The 21217-nt window shown below is 42.2% G+C and overlaps 1 protein-coding gene across 1 annotated transcript in view; it reads left to right on the top strand.

Annotated features, from left to right (window-relative positions):
- Positions 1-21217, top strand: part of RYR3 (ryanodine receptor 3) — a 378467-nt gene that overhangs the window by 21838 nt on the left and 335412 nt on the right. The window contains exon 3 of the mRNA XM_068538049.1: positions 15167-15274. Coding sequence (XP_068394150.1) covers positions 15167-15274 — 108 coding nt within the window. The remainder of the gene's footprint in view (positions 1-15166; positions 15275-21217) is intronic.

Below are 21217 nucleotides of genomic sequence, written 5' to 3'. Positions count from 1 at the left end.
GAGGCTAGAAGTCTGAAATCAAGGTGTGAACAGAGATATGCTCCCTCCGAAGCTTCTGTGGGAGGATCCTCCTTGCCCATTCTAGTTTCTGGCAGCCCCAGGTGTTCCTTGGTTTGTGACAGCATACCCCCAGTCTCTGCCTCCATCTTTATATGGCCCTTTTCTGTGTGTCTGTCTTCACATGGCGTTTTCCCCTTCTCGTAAGGACATCAGTCATATTGGATTAAGCCCCACCCTAATGACTTCATCTTAAGTTGATTACATCTGTGAAGACCCTATTTCCAAATCAGGTCATATTAACAGTTGCTGGGGGTCAGGACTTCAGCATATATTTGGGGGGAGCGCACAATTCAAGAAATAACAGTGTGAGTGTTCTAATCACCAGAAGTGGGAACGAAAGAGGGCCAGAGATTTCAGTGAAGATGGGAAGGTGACAGATACAAACAAATAGCAGAAAGGGAGGCAGCAAAGGGTGATGTGTCCAGGCACAGGAAACTTAAAGGAGAAGGAGTTAACTTGTGGAAGAGCAGTGATCTAGAAACAGTCTGGGGAAGGAGAAGGACACAGACCCTACCTCCTAAGCCCAAGTTGTCTGAAGAATGAGAGAACGAGCATCTGGAATCGAGAGAGCCCCAAGGGAAGATTGTTCACACTGGGTCAGGGACTGTTGTTGTTTTGTGTAGGCAGGATAAAGGGCTCATTTCCTACTGGTCCATATGTGAATTCATCAAGTGGAAGGGTTGGAATCTAATCCTAGGGATGCTCAGATTCTGAAAATCATGGCTCCACAGTCCAGTTCTTCCCATCCGGCAGCTAAATGGTTTTCTTTCCAGAAGCTTTCCTTCCATTTCTGCATCCACATTGAGGCTCACGCTCTGCTGTTTCTAACAGTTAAGAGATGAGAAGGGAAACATATCCAAAGGAATAGCATAGAAGTCGAGAGCAACGCATGTCAAGTTTATTAATGCATTTGTCAGTTGCCGGATCCGAGGACCTAGTTAAAGAGAAGGAAAAAAGTGTTAACCCTGAGATCTCCTCTCGTCTATATTGTCCTTCTTACTATTTGAGTTATTAATACTGTCTTGATAACTTATCTGCTTGAGGCAATACCGTCCCCTCTTCTTATTTAAAGACAGTCTGTACCTTTAGTGGTGGGAATCTTCACAAAGAATTTATTCAGTGTGTAAAGTGGCACCATCGCTCTGCTGCTCATTTGTCATTTACTTGTTCACAGCAGGCAAGTGGCCCCAGGTGAATTATGAGTAGGTGTTATTCATACCCGGGCTCCTCTGCAGCGCTTAGTACTTTGCTCCTCAGACCTAATAGCTGCTATTTTGGTCTCGATTAGCAGTATTTTTTCTTCCTCCACCAACTCTTGTACTTACTAATTAGACCACAAAGACTTGCCTTTTCTTCCTGTGATTAGGGGAATATCTCTCTTCCAGTTGTTACTTTTACATGGAATTAAAATGATGCATTGCGTTTGTGTTAGAATTTGAGTCAAAAACCCAAGGCATGTTACATCCATCATTTTTATTCCTTGTGGGTATTTTAAAACCTGGGGATAAAACCTAAGCCATGCTGATGACCTCTTATGTGGTCTTTTGAAACGATGTGCATATTCATAATTCACAGATGAAATTATTGTTTACAAAGAACGGAATAGTGATTCAAGAGATCTGGTTTTGCTCTCCCTCCAACGTGCTTTAAAATGTTACACAAAATAACCTCTAGGATCCGATTTGCCAGCCACTACATGAGGAGAGTTTTGTAAAGGAAATGTTTAAAATTGTTTTAGAAGTTAAGATTTACAGACAGTTAAGTTGACAACTTTATTTCTCTCCTTTTCAGTAGTTCATTGAGTAGTTTTTAAATAGTGACCTGAACAAACTACATGAACTGAAACATTTTATGAGTCATTTGGAAACAATATCTTGTTTGCTCTTAAATTCCTGTTGTGTAGCAAATAGTTGATTTTAAATAATTCAGAATGCTATGGAGAATTAATTTGTGTTTCTTCATCCAAGTTATTTCAGGGAGTGAATACAAATTGTTTTTAAAACAGTCATTCCAGGATTTAGCTGCTTTCTCTGTCAGTATGTTTTCCAATCAGTTTTCTTCCATTCCACTTAAACTCAGCTGAGCTTTATGCAAAGCCTTTAGATGAGAACAACTGGTACAGGAAATCTGTTTGTAAGCCTCTGTCAGACAGTTTTTTTTGAGCTATTGAGTGGTTGACAGGATTTAAAAACCCTTGACCCTAATGATGCATTTCTCATTAGAGCACTTTCATCAAAGACTTTTGCCTTAAGCGCTACTTTAGCACTTCGCTATACATCCCAACATATTTCTACTTCAAAATAAAATAGATTATCATCTCTTTGGGGCGGTTCAGGTACAGTACTGCCTCAGAGCACTGAGGGTGGAATAATTGACTTCCACCCCACCTCCTCCATCCCCAGGGCAGTCCCTTGAGACTTGAAATCTGAATCCTTACCCTGATAAGCTGTAGCATCTAGGTTCAAACAATTCTACTTCTTTTACCTAAAGGTGAGGAGAGTTTTTAGAATTTAATGCAAGCTCTGAGACTGAGTGAACGCAAGAAGGCTTACTATTATCATTCAGTAAAACCTCTTAGCTAAAGGGAATTACTTTTTTTGTGAAAAATACAGCCAAGAAAGATGAGAACTTTTTGATGTTCATGAGGAAGTTTCCAGAACCTCCTATGATCACCTTTCAGTTTGAAAAATGAGCACTGTGGTTTTGCTCACTCCCTGATTTCGCAGGTAAATTGTGTCATGAATGCTTTATCCTTGAAGATGATGATCCTAGCCGGCATCTGTGAGCTTTGGCACTGAGCTCACCCAGAAAGGCTGAGCTTCTCAAACTGGAATGAGCACATCCTTCAATCCCCAGCCTTGTCTTGCATGGGGCCAGAAATTTGCTTTTATTTTTTTTTTCAAACAAACTCCTGTCTGGTTCTTATGCAGGTGGTCCACAGACCTCACTTTCAGAAATTGTGGAAGGTCTGAATTTGCAGTCATCGGCCTTATACATCTGTTTCCTTGTTTGACTAAGTAATGACAAAGTAGCTAGATGTCATCACGCAACGAGGCAAAGCTACCACCGACCTTGGCTTCATTAGTATCCCGTTCACCCTTTCCTACAGCCTGCCATGAAAAGTTTCGAATTGCCGTAGTAATGAATGAACTTGCTTCTTTCCCCAAATGTACACGTTTACTAGAAAGCCAGACATGGCGCTCATCTTCATCTTGTTCACTAGAACGTAAGGACAAATGCTGCTGGAGGACAACTGACTAATTTGAGACACTTTAAAAATTTTATTTATTTATTTATTTTTGGCTGCGTTGGGTCTCTGTTGCTGTGCGCAGGCTTTCTCTAGTTGCGGGGAGCCGGGGCTACTCTTCGTTGCGGTGCCTTCTCTTGTTGTGGAGCACAGGCTCTAGGCGCACAGGCTTCAGTAGTTCTGGTGCGTGGGCTCAGTAGTTGTGGCTTGTGGGCTCTAGAGCATGGGCTCAGTAGTTGTGGTGCACGGGCTTAGTTGCTCCGCAGCATGTGGGATCTTCCCAGACCGGGGACCGAACCTGTGTCCCCTGCATTGGCAGACAGATTCTTAACCACTGCCCCACCAGGGAAGTCCTAATTTGAGACATTTATCTTCATAAGGTCTGACAAACTTATCTTCAGTCACCATGAGCAAGGGCTTTCCTTTCTGAGGTATGGCATTGCTCTTTCAGCTTCTCTCAGTGTGTTCATTCTCTCTCATGGCACCAAGTTGACACAACCATTGTGTGTTGGAGGTAACTCCTGATGAGGTTTTTCCTTTCCCCTTCCCTCCTGAGTAATCTGCCCTGCAACACCTATTCTCTGTCCTCATTGTTGATGGGAAACCTCACTAACCTGGGTTAGTTGCCTAGCGCAGATAAGGAAGGGAACTGAAGTGAAGGCTCTGTCACGTGAACTTGGATGGTTGGGCAGAGGCAGTATTTGATATGGTATTTCCTGGTCACTTTCACCAGATGCTGAGTGATGGGTTGGGTTGAAATAGGAAGAGACTGAGTCTCCTACTGGTTTCCTTGTGTTTATCAAAGCTGGCTCACGACCTGAGTGAAAGGTATCAGTGACTTCAATGGGAGACGGTTTGGAGAGAATGGAACCCAACACGTCTCCACAGTTGAATGAGCATTTTGATGTTTGTTCATCCTTCATACTTGGAGTGCTTCCTGGTAAGGATGGCACTACTGAAGTAGATATAGCCCACTCCAGTGAAGCAGTGCTTATTATTAGGTGAACATTTTTAACTCATGCAGCTACTTCTGACTGGCAGTGCTGAATCCCTCTCCAGTATACATGTTTTAAAATGTCTGTGTTGAATACTACATGCCCCCTTGCAAACGGGGGCATGTGATACTAATCCTTGCACATGTAAATATCTAGTGGTAGTAGTTTAGCTCAGACACTATGAGGCAGTTGAAGGGGGTAGGATATAGGAGGACTTTTTCCATATTGGAGAAAAGTATTTATAACTGTTATTTATTTCCACAAAGTCTTTTTAAAACTGCAACTTTTATGAACATCTATCCATATACTCCTGCCAAAAGAAAAAATTTGAATCCAGAACTTAGTTTATAGTGACATGTTTATTTTTTCCAAAACAAAAATTCCATGGAGGGGACAAAAAGTAAAAACTGCATTTGCACATTGGAATTTGGATTCAATCTGAGAGTGGGAAAGAGGCATTGGAAAAAAAATTCAAACCATTTGGAAGCCAAGCTGTTGTCCTTGCCCTTTGGCGCCCCGAGCTTTATCCACTTCAGATCCAGAGCCTCGTGGAGCTGATACTGTAATCAAGCAGGACTCAGTACACAGGAGGTTCTCCCCGATAATAATAGTGGTGATCATTGCACCTAAGGGGACAGAACTGCCATTGCGTACACAGTGTCTCTGTTCCATCAGCCTTTAGTTGAGCTTGGCATTTTCTCTTCTCTTGTGGGCGCCTCAGAAGGCTTTCCTCAATCTTCGCCTTCCTGTATGCGATGAGAGGCCAAGAGACACACATTGTCCCCTCCTGCAGCTGCTGGATACCACTGCTGGAGAAAATGGAGAAGTGCCTTGCCGTGGAGAAAAGCTTTGCCATGGTTTCTAAATTCTCTGACAACCATGTCATTTCTCAAAAGGGGGGAGAGGGCAAGTGAAATTGCCAAGGAATATGCGGGCGGTACACTGCTGGTCAGTGTTCCTCCCACCAAAGCTAAAGGAAACCAAGCTCGAGACTAAAACACAAACATTAGGTTGAGACTAGGCTTTCCTGCCAGTCTGCCCCCCTCAGCTTTGATCTCATCTCTTGATATTTCTGCCTATCACACCTCATTCCGACTCCACCATCCTGTACCCTGTGCTGTTCCTCTTGCTGAGGCTGGTACCCCTAATTTATTCATGGCACATGGAACACACATGCTGGTTTCATCTCCTTACTGACATGCTGCCTTTCCTCTTTCCTGAGCTCTGCTTTTTTTTCCAATATGTAAGCTCTTTGGAATAACAACTTCAGTTTCTCACAGTAGATCCCATTGAAAAGTAGCAAATTAGGGTCGCATTCCTTACCACAGAGCTTGTTGTATTACCTGTGCTACTCATTAAGCTAGAGTTTAATTTATGACCGTATTTTTTTTAGGGCCGTACAAAGAGTCATTGTTTCCGCTACCTCCGTCTATAAACAGTAGGTATTGTTTGCTGCTCCTCCGCACAGCTTGTTTTTTCCAGGTGCAAGTGTTGCACATTTCTACCTTTTGGCACCTTTGTTATTTTACATGCCGACCATGCCAGGCAGGGAGGCAAAACTTGGCTCAATCAAGACCCAAATCAACCATCCAGCCTGTGAGTTATGCATTTTCCCAGCAGGCAGCTTTACAAGCCAGCTGCCCAGCGTTTTGACTCTGATTCTTTGGCTGCCCCTTCTTCCTTATTTTAAAGAACACAAGCTTCACAGCACTTATTTTTGCCAGGCTCTTGGTGACATTCTTCCTATGTACCAGAAACAACTGATGCTTGCAGAATAGAGGTGTCCAGGGTACCTCAGCATTACTTTTGGTTGGGGCCATAGCAGGCAAGATCATAAAAACAACAATTATGTGGATTTCAAATTATTGGGTTATTCATTTGAAAGAAATTCTTATATTTTGATGAATTGAACTCTATTAATGAAAGATCTAGAGTAAGAATCAATTACCATCCAGAGACCTGACTTTACTTGTTTGGTCCAGTTACTCTACAGTATCTTTCAAATTGGGGTCAGAGACATCCCGCTTCAGAATCACCTGGGAGATTCTTTTAAAGTACCACCTAGAGAAGGGTGCCAGGAATCTGAAATGTTAGCAGCCTTGCCCAGCAGATTCTTGGGCGAACTGTGCTTCTGCATTCACGCTTCCAAAACAAGCTTATTTGTGTTACCTGTTGTGAGAAATCTCTGGGCATCATCAAAAGGATAGTTGATGTTGCAAGTGTGGCTCTTACTTGAATTAATACACATTCTCCCTATGAGAGGCTAGACTGTAATGGATCCATGGATCAGTGTGAATTAAACAACCAATATCTGGGCATTTGAGGGATGAGGCAAAGAAACAGTGATTGTGGGTGTTTTTAGTTCTTTATCACTTTGGGCTGGTGTTTCTTGGCAGGACTTTTGTCAAAGGATATTTGTCCTGCAATTTGGATTTCCTGCTTCTAGGTGGCAGTGGCTCCTCGCTCACATAGGAAGCGTTTCAGCAAGTGTTCTGCTCAAGTAAATATTTAACTCCCTAGTAGAAGCTTTTTATTTTATTTTTTTAAAATATCAACACCTTTCTATAACTTGGTAATCTTCCTTTCCCTTATGCACGATCAACTTATTCCATCCCTTTCCTTCTGAATACTCCCTCTTTCTTGGAGTAAACCTCAGGCCAGCATGGCATCAGATGCTGCAGTTGTTCTGCTCATGACTGTGAGTGATTTTGCTTAGTAAGTCTCCTTGTGCTGTGGTAGTGATTTTCCACAGCTGTCAGTCCTCCCAGGGATGCTCACTGTTCCCTAGAATGAAGAACCGCCAAGAGACTGGGGGATACTGAGAGCATTGCCTTCCTGTGGTTGATTCCTTGGGCATCAGAAGGCACCTTCTTCATTTCATTCCTTTAAAAGATAATAGCATCTTTCTCCTCTCCTCCCAAAAGGAATGTTTTCCAGCTATAAGTTTAAATTCTGTGTGCCTTACTGTTTACGTATAATGGTTTTTGTTAGCGAAGTTCAGGCAAAATTTGGAACTCAAATGTTTTGAATAGCTTCTGTACATATTTTCAGAAAGACCTTTCTGAAAGATCCTTTTCCATAGCAAAATATATTTTTAAAAAACTTAAACGAGGTTTTATACATTTTAAACTTGTTTCATGATAACTTTTAACACAGATAGGCAAAGTCTCTTCCCTCGACATGTTTAAAATCTGGATGCACACATGTTTAAAATCTCCACATGTATGTCCTTTGTGGAAACTTGTCCCATCATGCCCAGAGTTGAATTGCTTTTTGGAAGAGAGAGCTTACGTGGTAAGTTGGTTTCAGATTTCAGAACTGCATGAAGATGGAAATGAGCTCGCTTGCCAGGAATCTCAATTTTAGAAAGCTCTTGAGCCCCGATAGTCCCACTAACTGCAGCCCATAATCTTTGCAGTAACCATTCCAGAGTAGAGAACTCTTCCTGAGATAGTCAAGAACCTAATATGAAGTCCTTAAATTATTAAAGTATAAGAATTGGGTGGAGACTTCCCTGGCGGTCCAGTGGTTAAGACTCTGTGCTTCCACTGCAGGGGGCACGGGTTCGATCCCTGGTTGGGAAACTAAGATCCCCACATGCTCCTCGGTGTGGCAAAAAAAAAAAAAAAAAAAAAAAAGAATTGGGAGGAGGTAGCCTAGTAGAATTAGAGTTCCACAACACAATGTTGGTATAAGAATGAGAGCCTTCTCTTTAGGAATATTGACACAGTATCAGAAAGAGTTGAGTTTGGAATTCCCGATTTAAATGCTATTCTCAGCATGTGATTGTGGGGAAGTGTTTCAACCTTTCTGAGTCTCAGTTTTCTCATTTATAAACTGTCTATCTATAATCTTTTTGCTAAAAGAGTTGATGTAAGAGTTAAATGAGGTAATATTTATAAAGGATTTAGTACAGTACCTGCTACAATTTATAGATAGGTAAATAGATACATTTTAAATGTATATGTGAATTCTATTCTTATTTCTCCACTTGCCCATATAAGTTTTACCTAATTCCTTTGTATCTCAGTTGACCCACCTCTGAAATAGTTGTAAAGCCACCAACTATTTTTGTAGAAATACAGAGACTGGGCAACAGCTTCAGGTTTAAATATTCAGTATATAACTTTCTTCATTATAATCTATCAAAAACTTAGCAGAGCTGACAAAGGTAGATTTAAAAGGCGCTTAACTGCATAAATACTTAAAACCTGCTTGGGACGAGATGTAGGTGTTAGTTTGCTTAACATCGGCTCTGCCTTTGAAGTATAAACACAATACAAATAATTATGTATTATCAGTAACAAGAGAGGCAGTCCACAGATGAGCTCATGTCTGCTGTAGGTGGATGAGATCATGTCTGTGAAGTGCTTAAAGCTCCTGAAATACAAGCTACATGTCCCATCTCTAGCCATCCTGGTGCTCACCCATGGAAAGTTGGTCTTATCCAATGCCACGCCGTACCTAGTGGGGCCAGATTGACCTGGAACATTTTCTGGAGGAGAGAATAATTTTCTGCCTCTGGGGCCTTGGGAAGTCTTCTCATCCATAGTCTTTGAGTAGGACTGCATTGAGCCGTGATAGGGAGATGGTTATCAGTCCTGTGTGAGGCACTGTGGTGAAATGGAACAAACAAGGCATGTAGAAGCCAGACCACTGGGGACAGAGTCCAGCTCTGCCTCTTACCAGCAGACATAGTGCCCATGGAGGTGAATTGGGGGAATGGTGAATTAGGTGAAAAAGCAAAGGGAAGTGAGGACAGAGGTTCTGGAAAGCCTGTAACTTAAAAATGCTGCTTCAACGAATGGAATTTTAAACAGAAGGGAAGAATCCACACAAGGAAATGGAAGGATAACTTTCCCATCTCGTTCATTCATTAAACAAAAATTTGAGTTCTGGCTCTGTGCCAGGAGCTACTTGCCCATGTAAACCCTCTTTAGGCCACGCTCCAGCCTGGGCTGGCCTTTCCCCATCCCAACGTGGCTGAGAGTCCTCTTGGTCCTGCAAGACATATAACTCATACTCTCCAATTTAGCATTGAATATAAACTTTTTTTATTGTTTCATAAAGTCTCATCTATGGTAGATCTGTCTCTTCAAATAGCTTAAGAATTCCTTAAAGGATAGAAACCATGTCTTTTCTCTTTTGTTCCCCACAGCAGCTAGTACAATACTGAATGCATACTGTTAGGTTCTCTAATTATTGGCTGACTGCCTAATGGACATGGGAAAGGGAAGTAAGGTTACTTGGGCTGACTTTGGTTGCTGGGTCTCCAGGAATTCTCCTTTTGTGGAGAACATGTGTCATTCCCTCAGGTTCCTCCTCCTCTCCCAGGTGAGCCTCCCTCTGCTGACACCTGCAGGGATACCACTACATCATCACAGAGACTTTGCTCTCCCATCATCATTCTGTTGCCCAAATGGAGATCCAGGGACAATTTGCCGAGTGCAGTTACTGTCTTCGTGGTACTTTTGACCCTTGGTGTGGCTTGTTCTTCCTGAATTCTTCTTTGCACTCTTTTTCCATCCGATAGAAACACTGGTTATCTTCCACTCCTCTCCTACGTCCAATTAGTCACCAGATCTTCTCTCTCTTAACTTCTGAAGATTTTTCAAATTCACTGCTTTATCTCCGTTTCAACTACCATTACTTTAATTCATGCCATTGTCCCCTTGTAACCAGTTTATTGCAACAACTTCCTAACTAGTTTCTCTGCCTTGGTCTAGCCCACTTCACACTGGACCTGCAGTGATCTTTCAACGATGCACATTTGATTTGGTCGCTTTCTTTAATGTAGGCTATTGCTCTGAAGACAGAGTCCAAAATCCTTGGCAGGGTGACTCAAGACCCTCAGCCTAGCACCTACTTCTTTCTCAGCCTCACTTCTCACCTCCCTTTGCTTGTTCCCCTCCCCCTCCCCCTCTCTCCACTCCAGCCCTGTTCAACTCTGGGTGCTTCCTCACGCTTCCTTACCCACCTATGGACCTTTTGAATCATACTTTGGAAATTTTCCGTTTGCTTCCCCAATACTCCATGAGCCCGCACAACCTTGAAGAGCAGGGATTTTGCCTTATCCTTACACAAAATAAGAACTTCAAAAATAGTAGATATATACATAAACATTTAAGTGAGTTATTGATGTGTGGATTTCACTGCCCTGTGTGGACAACATTTGACATTTATTGAGTACTTACTACGTGCCAGACCGTATCGTAAGTTCTTTAAATATAAAAAATGAGTTTATTCTGAGCAGTGGGTACTATTAGATCTCTACTTTACAGGTAAGGAAACTGAGGCAAAGAGACTAAGTTATCTGCCTAACGTCATTCAGCTAATAAGTGGTGGAACAGAGATAGGACCTCAGGCAATCCTGTGCTAGAGGGTTCGCTCTTAACCAATATAACCTATATTGCTTTTCATTCAAAGCCATTGCTGCACTTACAGGGTATATTATTGAGGTGTGGCCGTGTGAGAGCCAGATGGGCTAACAGAGAAGTGGGAGGAGACCCATGACAATGAGAGAAGAAGGGTCCCTTGAATCTTTTTTTTTTTTTTTTTAAACAGGAGGGAAAAAAAAAACAATTTAATTCAAGCACATGGAGGTGACACAGAAATGGGACCCCCAAGGTGATCAAGCAGGGTGTTTTGTATAAAATTTTTAGACAAAGAAACAATTATTTGTGAAGATTTAGCAAAAGGACTTGTACTTGAAGCAGCAGACTAATAAAGAAACAACAAAGTTTGTTTATCCAGCTTTCTTAGCCTTCAATTCCCTAACTCTGGTAATAAGGATGCTTTCTGTCTTCCTGGTACAGGGAGGTGGTCCCTTGAATCTTAAGCAGGAGGCTTGGGGAAGGGGCTCAACAGGCAAGTGCATGCTCAGTGCTACAACCACAGCTACCATCAGTCACACACTCTCGGATAGTCTAGGACACAGAGAAGCAGCTCAAGAAGGCTTGAGTTGAGCACTTGCTGTTCTGTGTACTAAGGATAGCAAAAGTAGAGTCAGACACAGATTTTGCAAGATACCCACAATCTAGGGAAACAGCCTGCATTGCGTGAAGAACTATATAAGCCACAGCGACTGTGGTTAACAGCATAATAGAGGGAGAACAGCCCTGTTCCTGTTAACTGTTTCTTCTCTTCATTTCCCTGAAGGCTTGCCTCGTACAAACTACTACCTTGGTGAGTGTACATTGTGGGGTGCTAGGTAGAAAAATGCTAAATGAATCCAATAACAGGAGTGTTAAATTCCCACCTTCTTAGACTTAGTAAGCCCCAGAAAAATACTTTGAGTGCAGCGAGGTATACGTTACATAGCTTTATGGAACATGGAGGGTCCATAGGCCTTCCCTTTCACTGTTTTCTACATAGTGGGGTTAAATGAATACCTCGTTCCTGGCTTATGCAGAGCCCTGGCATCTCAAGGTTTTCTGTAGGACATTTGGCAACATGGTGCTTCTCTAGGCTGCGGACAGGGCTGGGGAGAGTGATGAGGAGCTATTTCAGAACAGATGTCAACAGAGCCCTTCTCTCCGTGCTGAGAATCATCAAACACATGCCCCACGCCTGCCAGGCAGTGACCGAGGCACAGGCTCCAGAGCGCAGAGACAGTGAGCCGGCCTCCTGGGGGAACTCTCATGCTGCAAACAAATTAGCTTTGATGGACCAGTGGCCTTGGCTCATTCTTGGGAAATGTGGAGGTGGGAGCTCAGGCCGGTGTGGAGTTTAATTAAGGATGGCAGCTGGTGGAGCAGGTCAGACGGCTCTGTGCTCTGCACTCCATGTCACAAGTTGCTAGCTGCATTTTGTTTTCCTCCAGATATTCCTGTTGCCCTGTTCCCTCCCCTGCCACTGCCCACATGTTGTTCTGCCTGCTCTTGGAGTGGTGTGACCTTATCCCCGAGCATGGAGAGTCCAGGCAGGACCACGCTCTAGAGGAAGAAAAACTAAACTGTAAGGAAACTATGTAAACCAGTGGCAGATACAGTGTTCCCATATGAGATGCTTCCTCCCCGCGCTCACTCTCCCTCTGTAAATGTACCCATTTGTACCAGTAATTAAATCACGACCACCTTGGGCTTTTAATATCTGGAGGGAAAAGAAAAATGTAATTGGAGCATGCCTCGTGTCTGGTATCCGTGGTCCTCTATCAGGATGGGGGATGGCATTGCCGGGGGAAAGCTCCTATCCCTGTCCAAGCAAACCAGAACAGGAGGAAAGAGAGCTGACAGAATCACACAATCTCGTGTAAGGACAGGATCTCTAGCACTTGGAGCTGTGAAGGTTTCTGTCTTAAGGAGACTGGACTAAATAGGGTTCTTGTAAAAGTGAGCGTGAATGTTGGGGTCATTCAGTTGATTAGCCAAAACGCATAAAGTACCAGCCATACCCGTAGACATTCCTGAATAGAGAAATCTCCAAATCGCATGCTCTAGTGAAGTGAAGGAGGAAGAGGAGACACTCAAACCCTAGCTCTTTTTGCTTCCTATTCTGGTGACGTGAGATCCAGATAGACCAAGATGTGGTACGAAAAAAACCTCTGTAAAATCTTCTGAGGTGGCATCCTCTTTGGGGAGACTGAGTCGGACTATATATACTTATGGCATATGGTCTTTAGGGAAATGCTTTATCATATTATTGTCTGGTACTTGTAATGATGCGATATGTACTCTAAAAACACTTCCTGATGTGAAGCCTTGCCCTGCATCACCAGCCATCTGCTTGCTCAAGTCTCATACAAATGAGTTAATTACCTGCAGCAGGAACAAATGTTGAAAACGAAGCAAGAAACGTAAAATAAAGACCGTTGTCTCCTCGTGTTACATACAGTTTCTCCTTGGTTACATCATGTTCATAAAGAGAACTGGGCAATTTCCTGTAACACCAGAATTCTAGGGAGTCTGGGTTTTTAGGATTTCTGACTGTAGAGATCCTAAGTAGAAAAGTATTTAAGTGGCAAAATGTAAGTCACCCATGGGCCAGTAGCCTTCAGGATAGGATGAGCCACTCTTGGCTTAAGGGGGTCTTAAAATTGTACTAAAGGGAAAGAGTGGGCAGGTCCAACAAGTGGGACATCATTTTTATTTTTGAGGGCATTGAGGCTGGGGAGGAGGAGGAAGAAGATACAAACACTTGGAAATTAAAGGGAAATTAAAGATCGCCAATTCCATAATCTTTATTTAAAAAATGAAAATGTTGAAAATCAGAAGGGTTATCTGTGCTTTAGTAGCAGGCTTGCTTTTAGCTTTTAAGTTGGAGCTCCATAGAAACAGTGTTACCTGTCTCCGAGTGTTAGACATAGCTGTTGGTGACTTCTGGCCCTCATTCCTTATTCCTGTTACTCTGATGGTGTCAACGTTCAGCCAATATCACAGAGGAAACAAAGGCTTGGTGTGCAAGGTGAATATAAGCTGTATTCCCAAGGAAAATGATGTATCGTGGAACCAGATTGTAAACTCCTGAAGAGCATTGATTTTGTTTTGCATGTCTTTAGATCTTTCTCAATACCGAGCACTGTGTTTTGCATAAATATAAAACTTAAATATTTGCTGATTGAAAATAGTCTAGGGCTTCCCTTGTGGCACAGTGGTTGAGAATCCGCCTGCCAATGCAGGGGTCACGGGTTCGAGCCCTGGTCCAGGAAGATCCCACATGCCGCGGAGCAACTAAGCCTGTGCGCCACAGCTACTGAGGCTGCACTCTAGAGCCCGTGAACCACAACTACTGAGCCCACGTGCCACAACTACTGAAGCCTGCGCACCTGGAGCCCGTGCTCCGCAACAAGAGAAGCCACCGCAATGAGAAGCCCACACACAGCAACAAAGAGTAGCCCCCGCTCGCCGCAACTAGAGAAAACCTGCACACAGTAACAAAGACCCAACTCAGCCAAAAATGAATGAATGAATAAATAAATAAATACATTTATTAAAAAAAACAGTCTAGTTGTGAAAAAAATCTGTAATGTTTCCATCAGCAGCAGGAACAGAGTTAAGTGTATGGATTTGGAGACAGCGTGCCTAGATTTGAATCCAACTCACCCAAGTGTAAGCCATGACCTTGGGCAGGTGACCTAACTTCTCTGTGCCTTAGTTTCCTCAGCTGTAAACTGAGAGATAAACAGTATGTATACATGGAGTGATTGTGAGGATTAAATGAGCCAATATAAGCAAAGCACTTAAAACAATATCTGGCACAGAAAAGTACTCAATGAGCATTAGCTATTACTAGTCAATCTGCAGAGAAGGCTGTCCGTTTTTTGAGAAATGTTTGAAAATATCATGGTATTACCTGAGCATATAATAAATCAGAATGATTATTGTAGGGGTCATCAATTTCTTTGTTCAGAATTGAATTTATATAGCTCTTAATCCTCTCTTTTTACACTGTGGTATCCAGATTTTCTTAACAAGTAAATGGGCTCCCTATTTTGGTCACTATTGCCGAGTGTTTGGTCACTATTCTGGTCTTGTCCTCTTACAAATTATTGTGGATGAGATCCCAGTGACTTTCTTCCTTTGGTCCCACCCAGACCTCAGTGTCGATCAGCCTTCGCTCCTTCAGCAAGGCTGGATGTGTATTCTTCTCCCATGTGTGCCCCCAGCCATTACTCAAGCTGATCCTGACATTTTGGTCGCTGTTCCCTTGAGACTTGGGGCTTTTCTTCTCCTCATCCTTTAGAATCCAACTTGAAACCCATTTTAACGTGAATAAAAAAAAAAAAAGCTACCTTTTGTACTCATTCATCCATCCATCGATCCAAGTGTTACTTTGATTCATAGGCTCTTTGCCCTTGAGATGTTACTGCGTGACTGATCCCCAACTGATATGAGTAGGTATCCTCATTCTGGTTTTATTTCCACAGTATGTTCCTCCAGATCTCTGCGTCTGCAATTTTGTACTGGAACAGTCCCTCTCTGTCAGAGCCCTACAGGAAATGCTTGCCAACACAGGTGAAAATGGCGGCGAAGGGGTGAGTACCTGAATTATGTCCTTGGTGGGGACTGGGATACTCCATAGACCAAAAGTATACAATTCAATTCATTCCTCCAGTTTTGAACTAGAAAACCTTAGTTTTCCAGTTTCCTTGAGTCAATCCTCTTATTCCTCTTACTTAGCAGCCCTAACTCTGCTTCCTTTGGGTTAACGAACTTCCACCAGAAAATAGAATAGATCACCATTAATGCTGCCTGAGCAGGGCATAGGACATTGAACCCATAATCCACTAGGAAATATGGAGAGGCTGAAAGGGCCTTGGGATGGGGGGGTGGGTACCTGTTAGGCTGGTTCTTTTTTCTTGGGAAAGTCTCATCAGAGATTTATGACTGCCTCAGTGCAGCACAACCAGGTTACAGCATTTTGGAGAGGATTTCCTGTAGAATGCAGAATCTTTGACGTGTACCCAGATTTCCACAGTTTCACTCATGATGAGCAAGTACAAAGCTGTCTTGAGTTTCTATTGTCGGTAAAATTGTCTCTAAGTCTTTAACTGAGGGATGATGGTCTCCCAAAGGTCTCCCAGGCAAGACTTTGGCCAGAGACTTCAGAGTAATGTTTGACCCTTTCACTGATGACCCACATCTATTTATATTCATTTATCATCAAGTATTTTAATTCTATGGCCTGAATATCTGAAGTCCAAACACGCCTCTCCACCCCTCTTAGATACTTTATTAGATGACTATCCTTTATCTTCTGCGTTACTACCTCAGACTAACTGCTTTGATTCCTTCTGTGCCTACCTCCCCTATCATTTTTTTTTTCACTCAACTGTCATAATGTTCTTTCCAAAATGCAAATCTAATCACTACACTTTACTGTTTTAAAATTCTCTGTCTGCCCATTACCTTAAGAGAAATCCCAAATTCCTTAACTAGGCATAAAGGCCTTCAGGATTTGGTGAGCCCTGCTTACCTTTCCTGCCCCGTCTCTCACCGCCCCCCACCCCAAGCACTCAGTGATCCAACCACGTTGAATTCCCTTCACTTCCTTAAACACGACAACTCTCTTTACCCCTGATCATATGTGTCAGCTGTTTCCTCCATATAAAATAGCTTTCTCCTCCTCTCTCTCTTACTTTATGTAATCTTTACTTCTCCTTCAAGGAACGAGTCTAGATATTAGGTCGACTGAGAAGCCTTTGTTGACCCCGTGAGTCTAGGTTGGGTGCCCTTGCTTGAGCAACAGTCAGTAAGTAGTTCTTACCATTGTGTACTATAATTACAAGTCTAATTTTTTGCATCCTATACTGCACATAGGTAGGAATATTTGCAGGGCCTAGCACAGTTTATTACTTGACTTGAAAGAACTCATACATCATAAAGAATGTCTCATTGGTGGTAGAAGAGACAATGACCATAGACTCAAGAGAACCAATGTTTACATTTGGGTCATCTTCCAGCTCTTAATGTGATCTTACATAAGTCTTACAATCTCTTGGCGCCATAGTGTTCTCATCTATAAAATTAGGATGTTTAATTAATTTTCTAGGGTCCTTAACACCAATACTTGCGATTCTTTACTCTTTCGGCTTAACATAGTATGCTTTCATCAGCCACCTGAAAATAGCTTTTCCTTAGAGCATTAACACAGGTGAGTTTTTGTTCTTTTGATGTTCACTGAAATCTGAAATCTGTGTTCACCTCCTCCTGACACTGACCTCAGGACCCCATGCTTTCCTCCTTAGGTACATACCCTCAAACGTTTCCAGTTCAGTGGAACAAATTACTTTTTAATTGCTCACTTTTCTTTCCAGTATGATTAACTCATGATTTACAGACACCTTTGGTGAGAGAAACCTGGTTGATGTGGAATATCACTGCTTTCAGTGTCAACCAAGATCAGCTAGACCCTGCCAATATAGGACCCAGGATAGAAATTGGGAAGATAGAGAGAAGCCATGTTAACTGGAGAATTTATCTTGTGTGCATTCTCTTATCTTGTTTGTTCACAAAGTGCATTTCAAAGGACTTCTTTTTCTTTACCATTTAGTTTGAGTAGTTCACGGAATCCTACAGATGACAAAGTAAATTGAAGAGTTCTGTTTATAACCCTTGCTCTTCTTTGTTGCCAAGAACTTAAACAATAGTCTCAACTTGATTTGTCTTTTAAAAAAGAATAAATAACAATTCATTTTCCAAATAGAATACTAATACCAACTTTCTAAGATTGAATTCTTAGTTTTGGAACATATGAATAAGACATACCTTAATTACCAGCCATGTTATAGCAGAAGTTTATTCCATATAGTTATATATTTCAGGGGCCATCTTTAATTTATAATATTTAAAAACCAATATGTTAAATCTTATTGGAGGAGCCATTCTCTTTGAAAAATCAAGTCCAAAATAAACTATCCATGACATTTTTATTATTAAAAAGTCATTGGATAACAATCAGCATGTTGAGTCAGACTCTGAAATTTCCCAATGTGTCATATTGCTGTTTTGTGCCATTTTACCAAAGAAAAGAGCGAACCAACAGTTCTTTCCCATCTTGATACATTATTGCTATTATTATTAATAACTAGAGATCTTAGAGCTAGAGGAAGGGATTTGAAAAGAGAGCTGGAGTACAGGTAAGAGAGGGTACTCTTTTTAATTAATTAATTTATTTTTTATTTATTTTTATGGCTGTGTTGGGTTTTCATTTCTGTGTGAGGGCTTTCTCTAGTTGCGGCAAGTGGGGGCCACTCTTCATCGCGGTGCACGGGCCTCTCACTATCGCGGCCTCTCTTGTTGCGGAGCACAGGCTCCAGACGCGCAGGCTCAGTAATTGTGGCTCACGGGCCCAGTTGCTCTGCGGCATGTGGGAACCTCCCAGACCAGGGCTCGAACCCGTGTCCCCTGCATTGGCAGGCAGATTCTCAACCACTGCGCCACCAGGGAAGCCCCAAGGGTACTCTTTTTAAATGATTTAGATTTTATTATTTGTTGGTGGCTCCACTAGTTACCTGAACAGCAGCTTCAGTTGCTATAACTGAAGTTACAGCAACAGAAGAGTTGCTATGACTGAGAGTTCTTGGAACTCTCTCACAATTCCATCTGGGCTCTCAACCTTTATTATGAGAAATAATATTTTTATATAACCTCTTGAGGCTGAATGTTTTGCTTTTCTGAAGTGATTGCTGTGCGCACTTACTATTAGTACTTAATTCGATTTGAGATGATAATATTCAGCAGGGAAGAAAAAGAAAAAGTGGAAAAATCAAGAAGGAAAGGAAGTGAGTTAACACGACAGAGCATAATGATTCTCCGGGGAGCCTGGGGATGTTTGACTGGGTTCACACCTCCTCTGCATGTCAGTCCATTCTGTTTGGAAATAGGCATTTACTGCTTTTTAACAGATATTACTTTCCCTAATGATCATGACTGCCACCAAACGGGTTGCTTCAAAGACTGTCATTTTTCCTTCTAGGCATAAACTGGTCCTTTTGTGTCTCTTCACTGCTGCACAGCAACTGAACTTTTTTAAAAAATGACATGGGTTATTTGTTTATTTGTTTGATGAGCGTATAGAAGCCTTTTTGCAAGGATTGACAGTTCTGCAGCAATTCCTTTTGCCAGCAAAGAAAACAGAGGTGTCCAGCTTGGTTTAACGACTGAGTTTATTATGGAAATGTCCTTAGCTACAGCCAGTAGCATGTGGGACCCAACTTTATGTTGAAAAGGAGAATGAATGATGGGGAGGCCCTGGGGGCAGAGAACGTCAGTGCCCCTCAAGAGTCCACCCTCGCTAAACTCATCCTTGGGTCACTTTACCTCTGATTAAATGCTGTCTGATGTTATTCTGGGAATATTACCAGGAGATGGATGCTTGGCACTGTGGCCAATTAAATAGCTGGAGTTTGATGTAAAATCCCTGCATACAAATATTAAGGTATTTTTCACATTTTGGATTGATAGAACCTACGGTATGTGAGGTCCCCAACCACCTTCAGCAGGACATGGGGCTAAAAAGGATGTCACCATCTCCCTCTGAGTCGTCAGTCCTCATCATCCTATGGCAATGACTTTGAATACAGAGCTAGCAGCATTTGTAGTGAGAGGAACTCTGTTTTTGGAGTCAGGCAGATGTGTTTTCAGTCCAGGTTAAACTGGAGCGAGTGACCTCTGGGACAAGTTGTTTCCCCTTTCTGTACCTGACTTTCCACACCTTCAAAATGCAACCTCCCTCATAGGGTTGGGTGAGAATTAAATAAGTGCTGACAAGTGTCTGTGGGTGGGGAAATGAATATTGGTTCCTCTTTTCATCTCTGGTTCACTTCCTCCTGTCACAGATCTTCAGGCATATTCAAATGCCTCAAAAGAAGGAGAGACCCACACTGTATGACCAGGTGCATGTTAAATCGAGGGCCGAATAACTACAAATGGGTTTTGACGTGAATGACATAATGCTTTTAAAAATGAAAGGCCTTGATTTACACAGTTGCCAGCTGCACTCCTGATAAGGGCTCTGGTTTTCTCTAAAAGTTGACTTAATCACTGTCAGACTTTTACTACTTAAAAAACAAGAAAGAGATGAAATATACATGTAAGAAGAATTAATGTTACGGTTATATAAGATCACTCTTCTCTTGACTTTAGATTCTAAAATGTCTAGAATGCAAATACACACTCAGCCTTTTAAACTTGACTGGGAAATGTGACCTGGAAAGATACTGTTTTCTGCAAGAACCTGTCTCACGGGTAAGCTCACTGAGAGGTGGTCCTTTAATTCCCCATATTACTTATGAGATGGTCCTGTTAACACTAGGAGGAACTTCAGGCTCCTTTCACTTGCCCCTGTCTTTAGAATAGGGAATACTACACGCAGCACAGTTGCTAAAGAAATGCATACGTGTGGTGGCACATTTGTCAGGCTCAGGGATGACGTGCCCATGCTTTCTGAGAAGCTAGGGGTTGCCTCCTGGCATTGTGTGACCTTGTAAATGGCCAAAGAGGCATAATCTTACATTTTGCTGTATTCATGTAAATGTTATTTAAAGTACATGTCATGAGATACTTACCTTGTAGCCAAGATCAAGACATTCATCCATCTTATAAGGTCACGGAAAAGTGACAACATCATTAAAAAAGAACCTGCTAAAGATGCATCTCCCCTGACATGGTTAGGTAATGAACAAATCAAAACAGATGCTGATGAGGGGAATTAGAAGCCCATTGTCTAAAGTTTGAATTCTGGCTGTGCCCAGATTTAGAGATCTTGTGCAAACTCATCCAGAATGAAGAAGGCAAATAGGAGCCTTACCTTTTTATTCCTGGGACCCTGAGTTCCCACCATCATTTCTGTATTATAGAAGAGAAGGGACAACCCCCATCATCCAGATGTAGCCTCTCAATTTTCTGAGGTTTTTGTCTTCCCTTCATCATTGTCAGAAAAGAGCCAGAATGAGAATTTATTTTGGTATGTATGTGGGGAGAGAACAAGACTGATGGAGAAACTTTGTACACAATTCTAAATAAACCTGGTCCCCACTGATGTTTTTTAAAAGAAAGAAATTACTTAATGAGTCAAATCTAACAGTGGGCATTAATTACACCTTTAAAATAGGACATAAGGTTTCCTTTGGAGAAAAAGTACAAAGTCACTTCTGCACGTGTCTGTATGTCAGTCCCAGGACCCGCCCATATATGCCCTAAAGCTAGGGTAGACAGGATGCACCAAAAATCACTTTATTAGGTATTCAAGTCTGAACTTCCTTTGCACTAGTTGGTAAACAGCCACTGCGTCAGGCTCTCCAAGTACCTCCTCGGTGCTCCCACTCGGGACCTCCCCGCTCCAGTGCCACCGCCTGTCGGGTTGGTCATCCTGTGGTTGTTACCTGTGCCTACTGCCTAATGGACAAGAGCCAGATGCCACAGTATTAAATTCTTAACTTGTTTGACTTGATCCTACTTTTTCTTTTGAAAGGGAG

The sequence above is a fragment of the Eschrichtius robustus genome, chromosome 1, assembly GCF_028021215.1.
Source record: "Eschrichtius robustus isolate mEscRob2 chromosome 1, mEscRob2.pri, whole genome shotgun sequence".
Lineage (NCBI taxonomy): Eukaryota > Metazoa > Chordata > Mammalia > Artiodactyla > Eschrichtiidae > Eschrichtius > Eschrichtius robustus.
The sequence above is the reverse complement of the archived record's forward strand: the minus strand, read 5'-3'. Positions and strand labels throughout refer to the sequence as shown.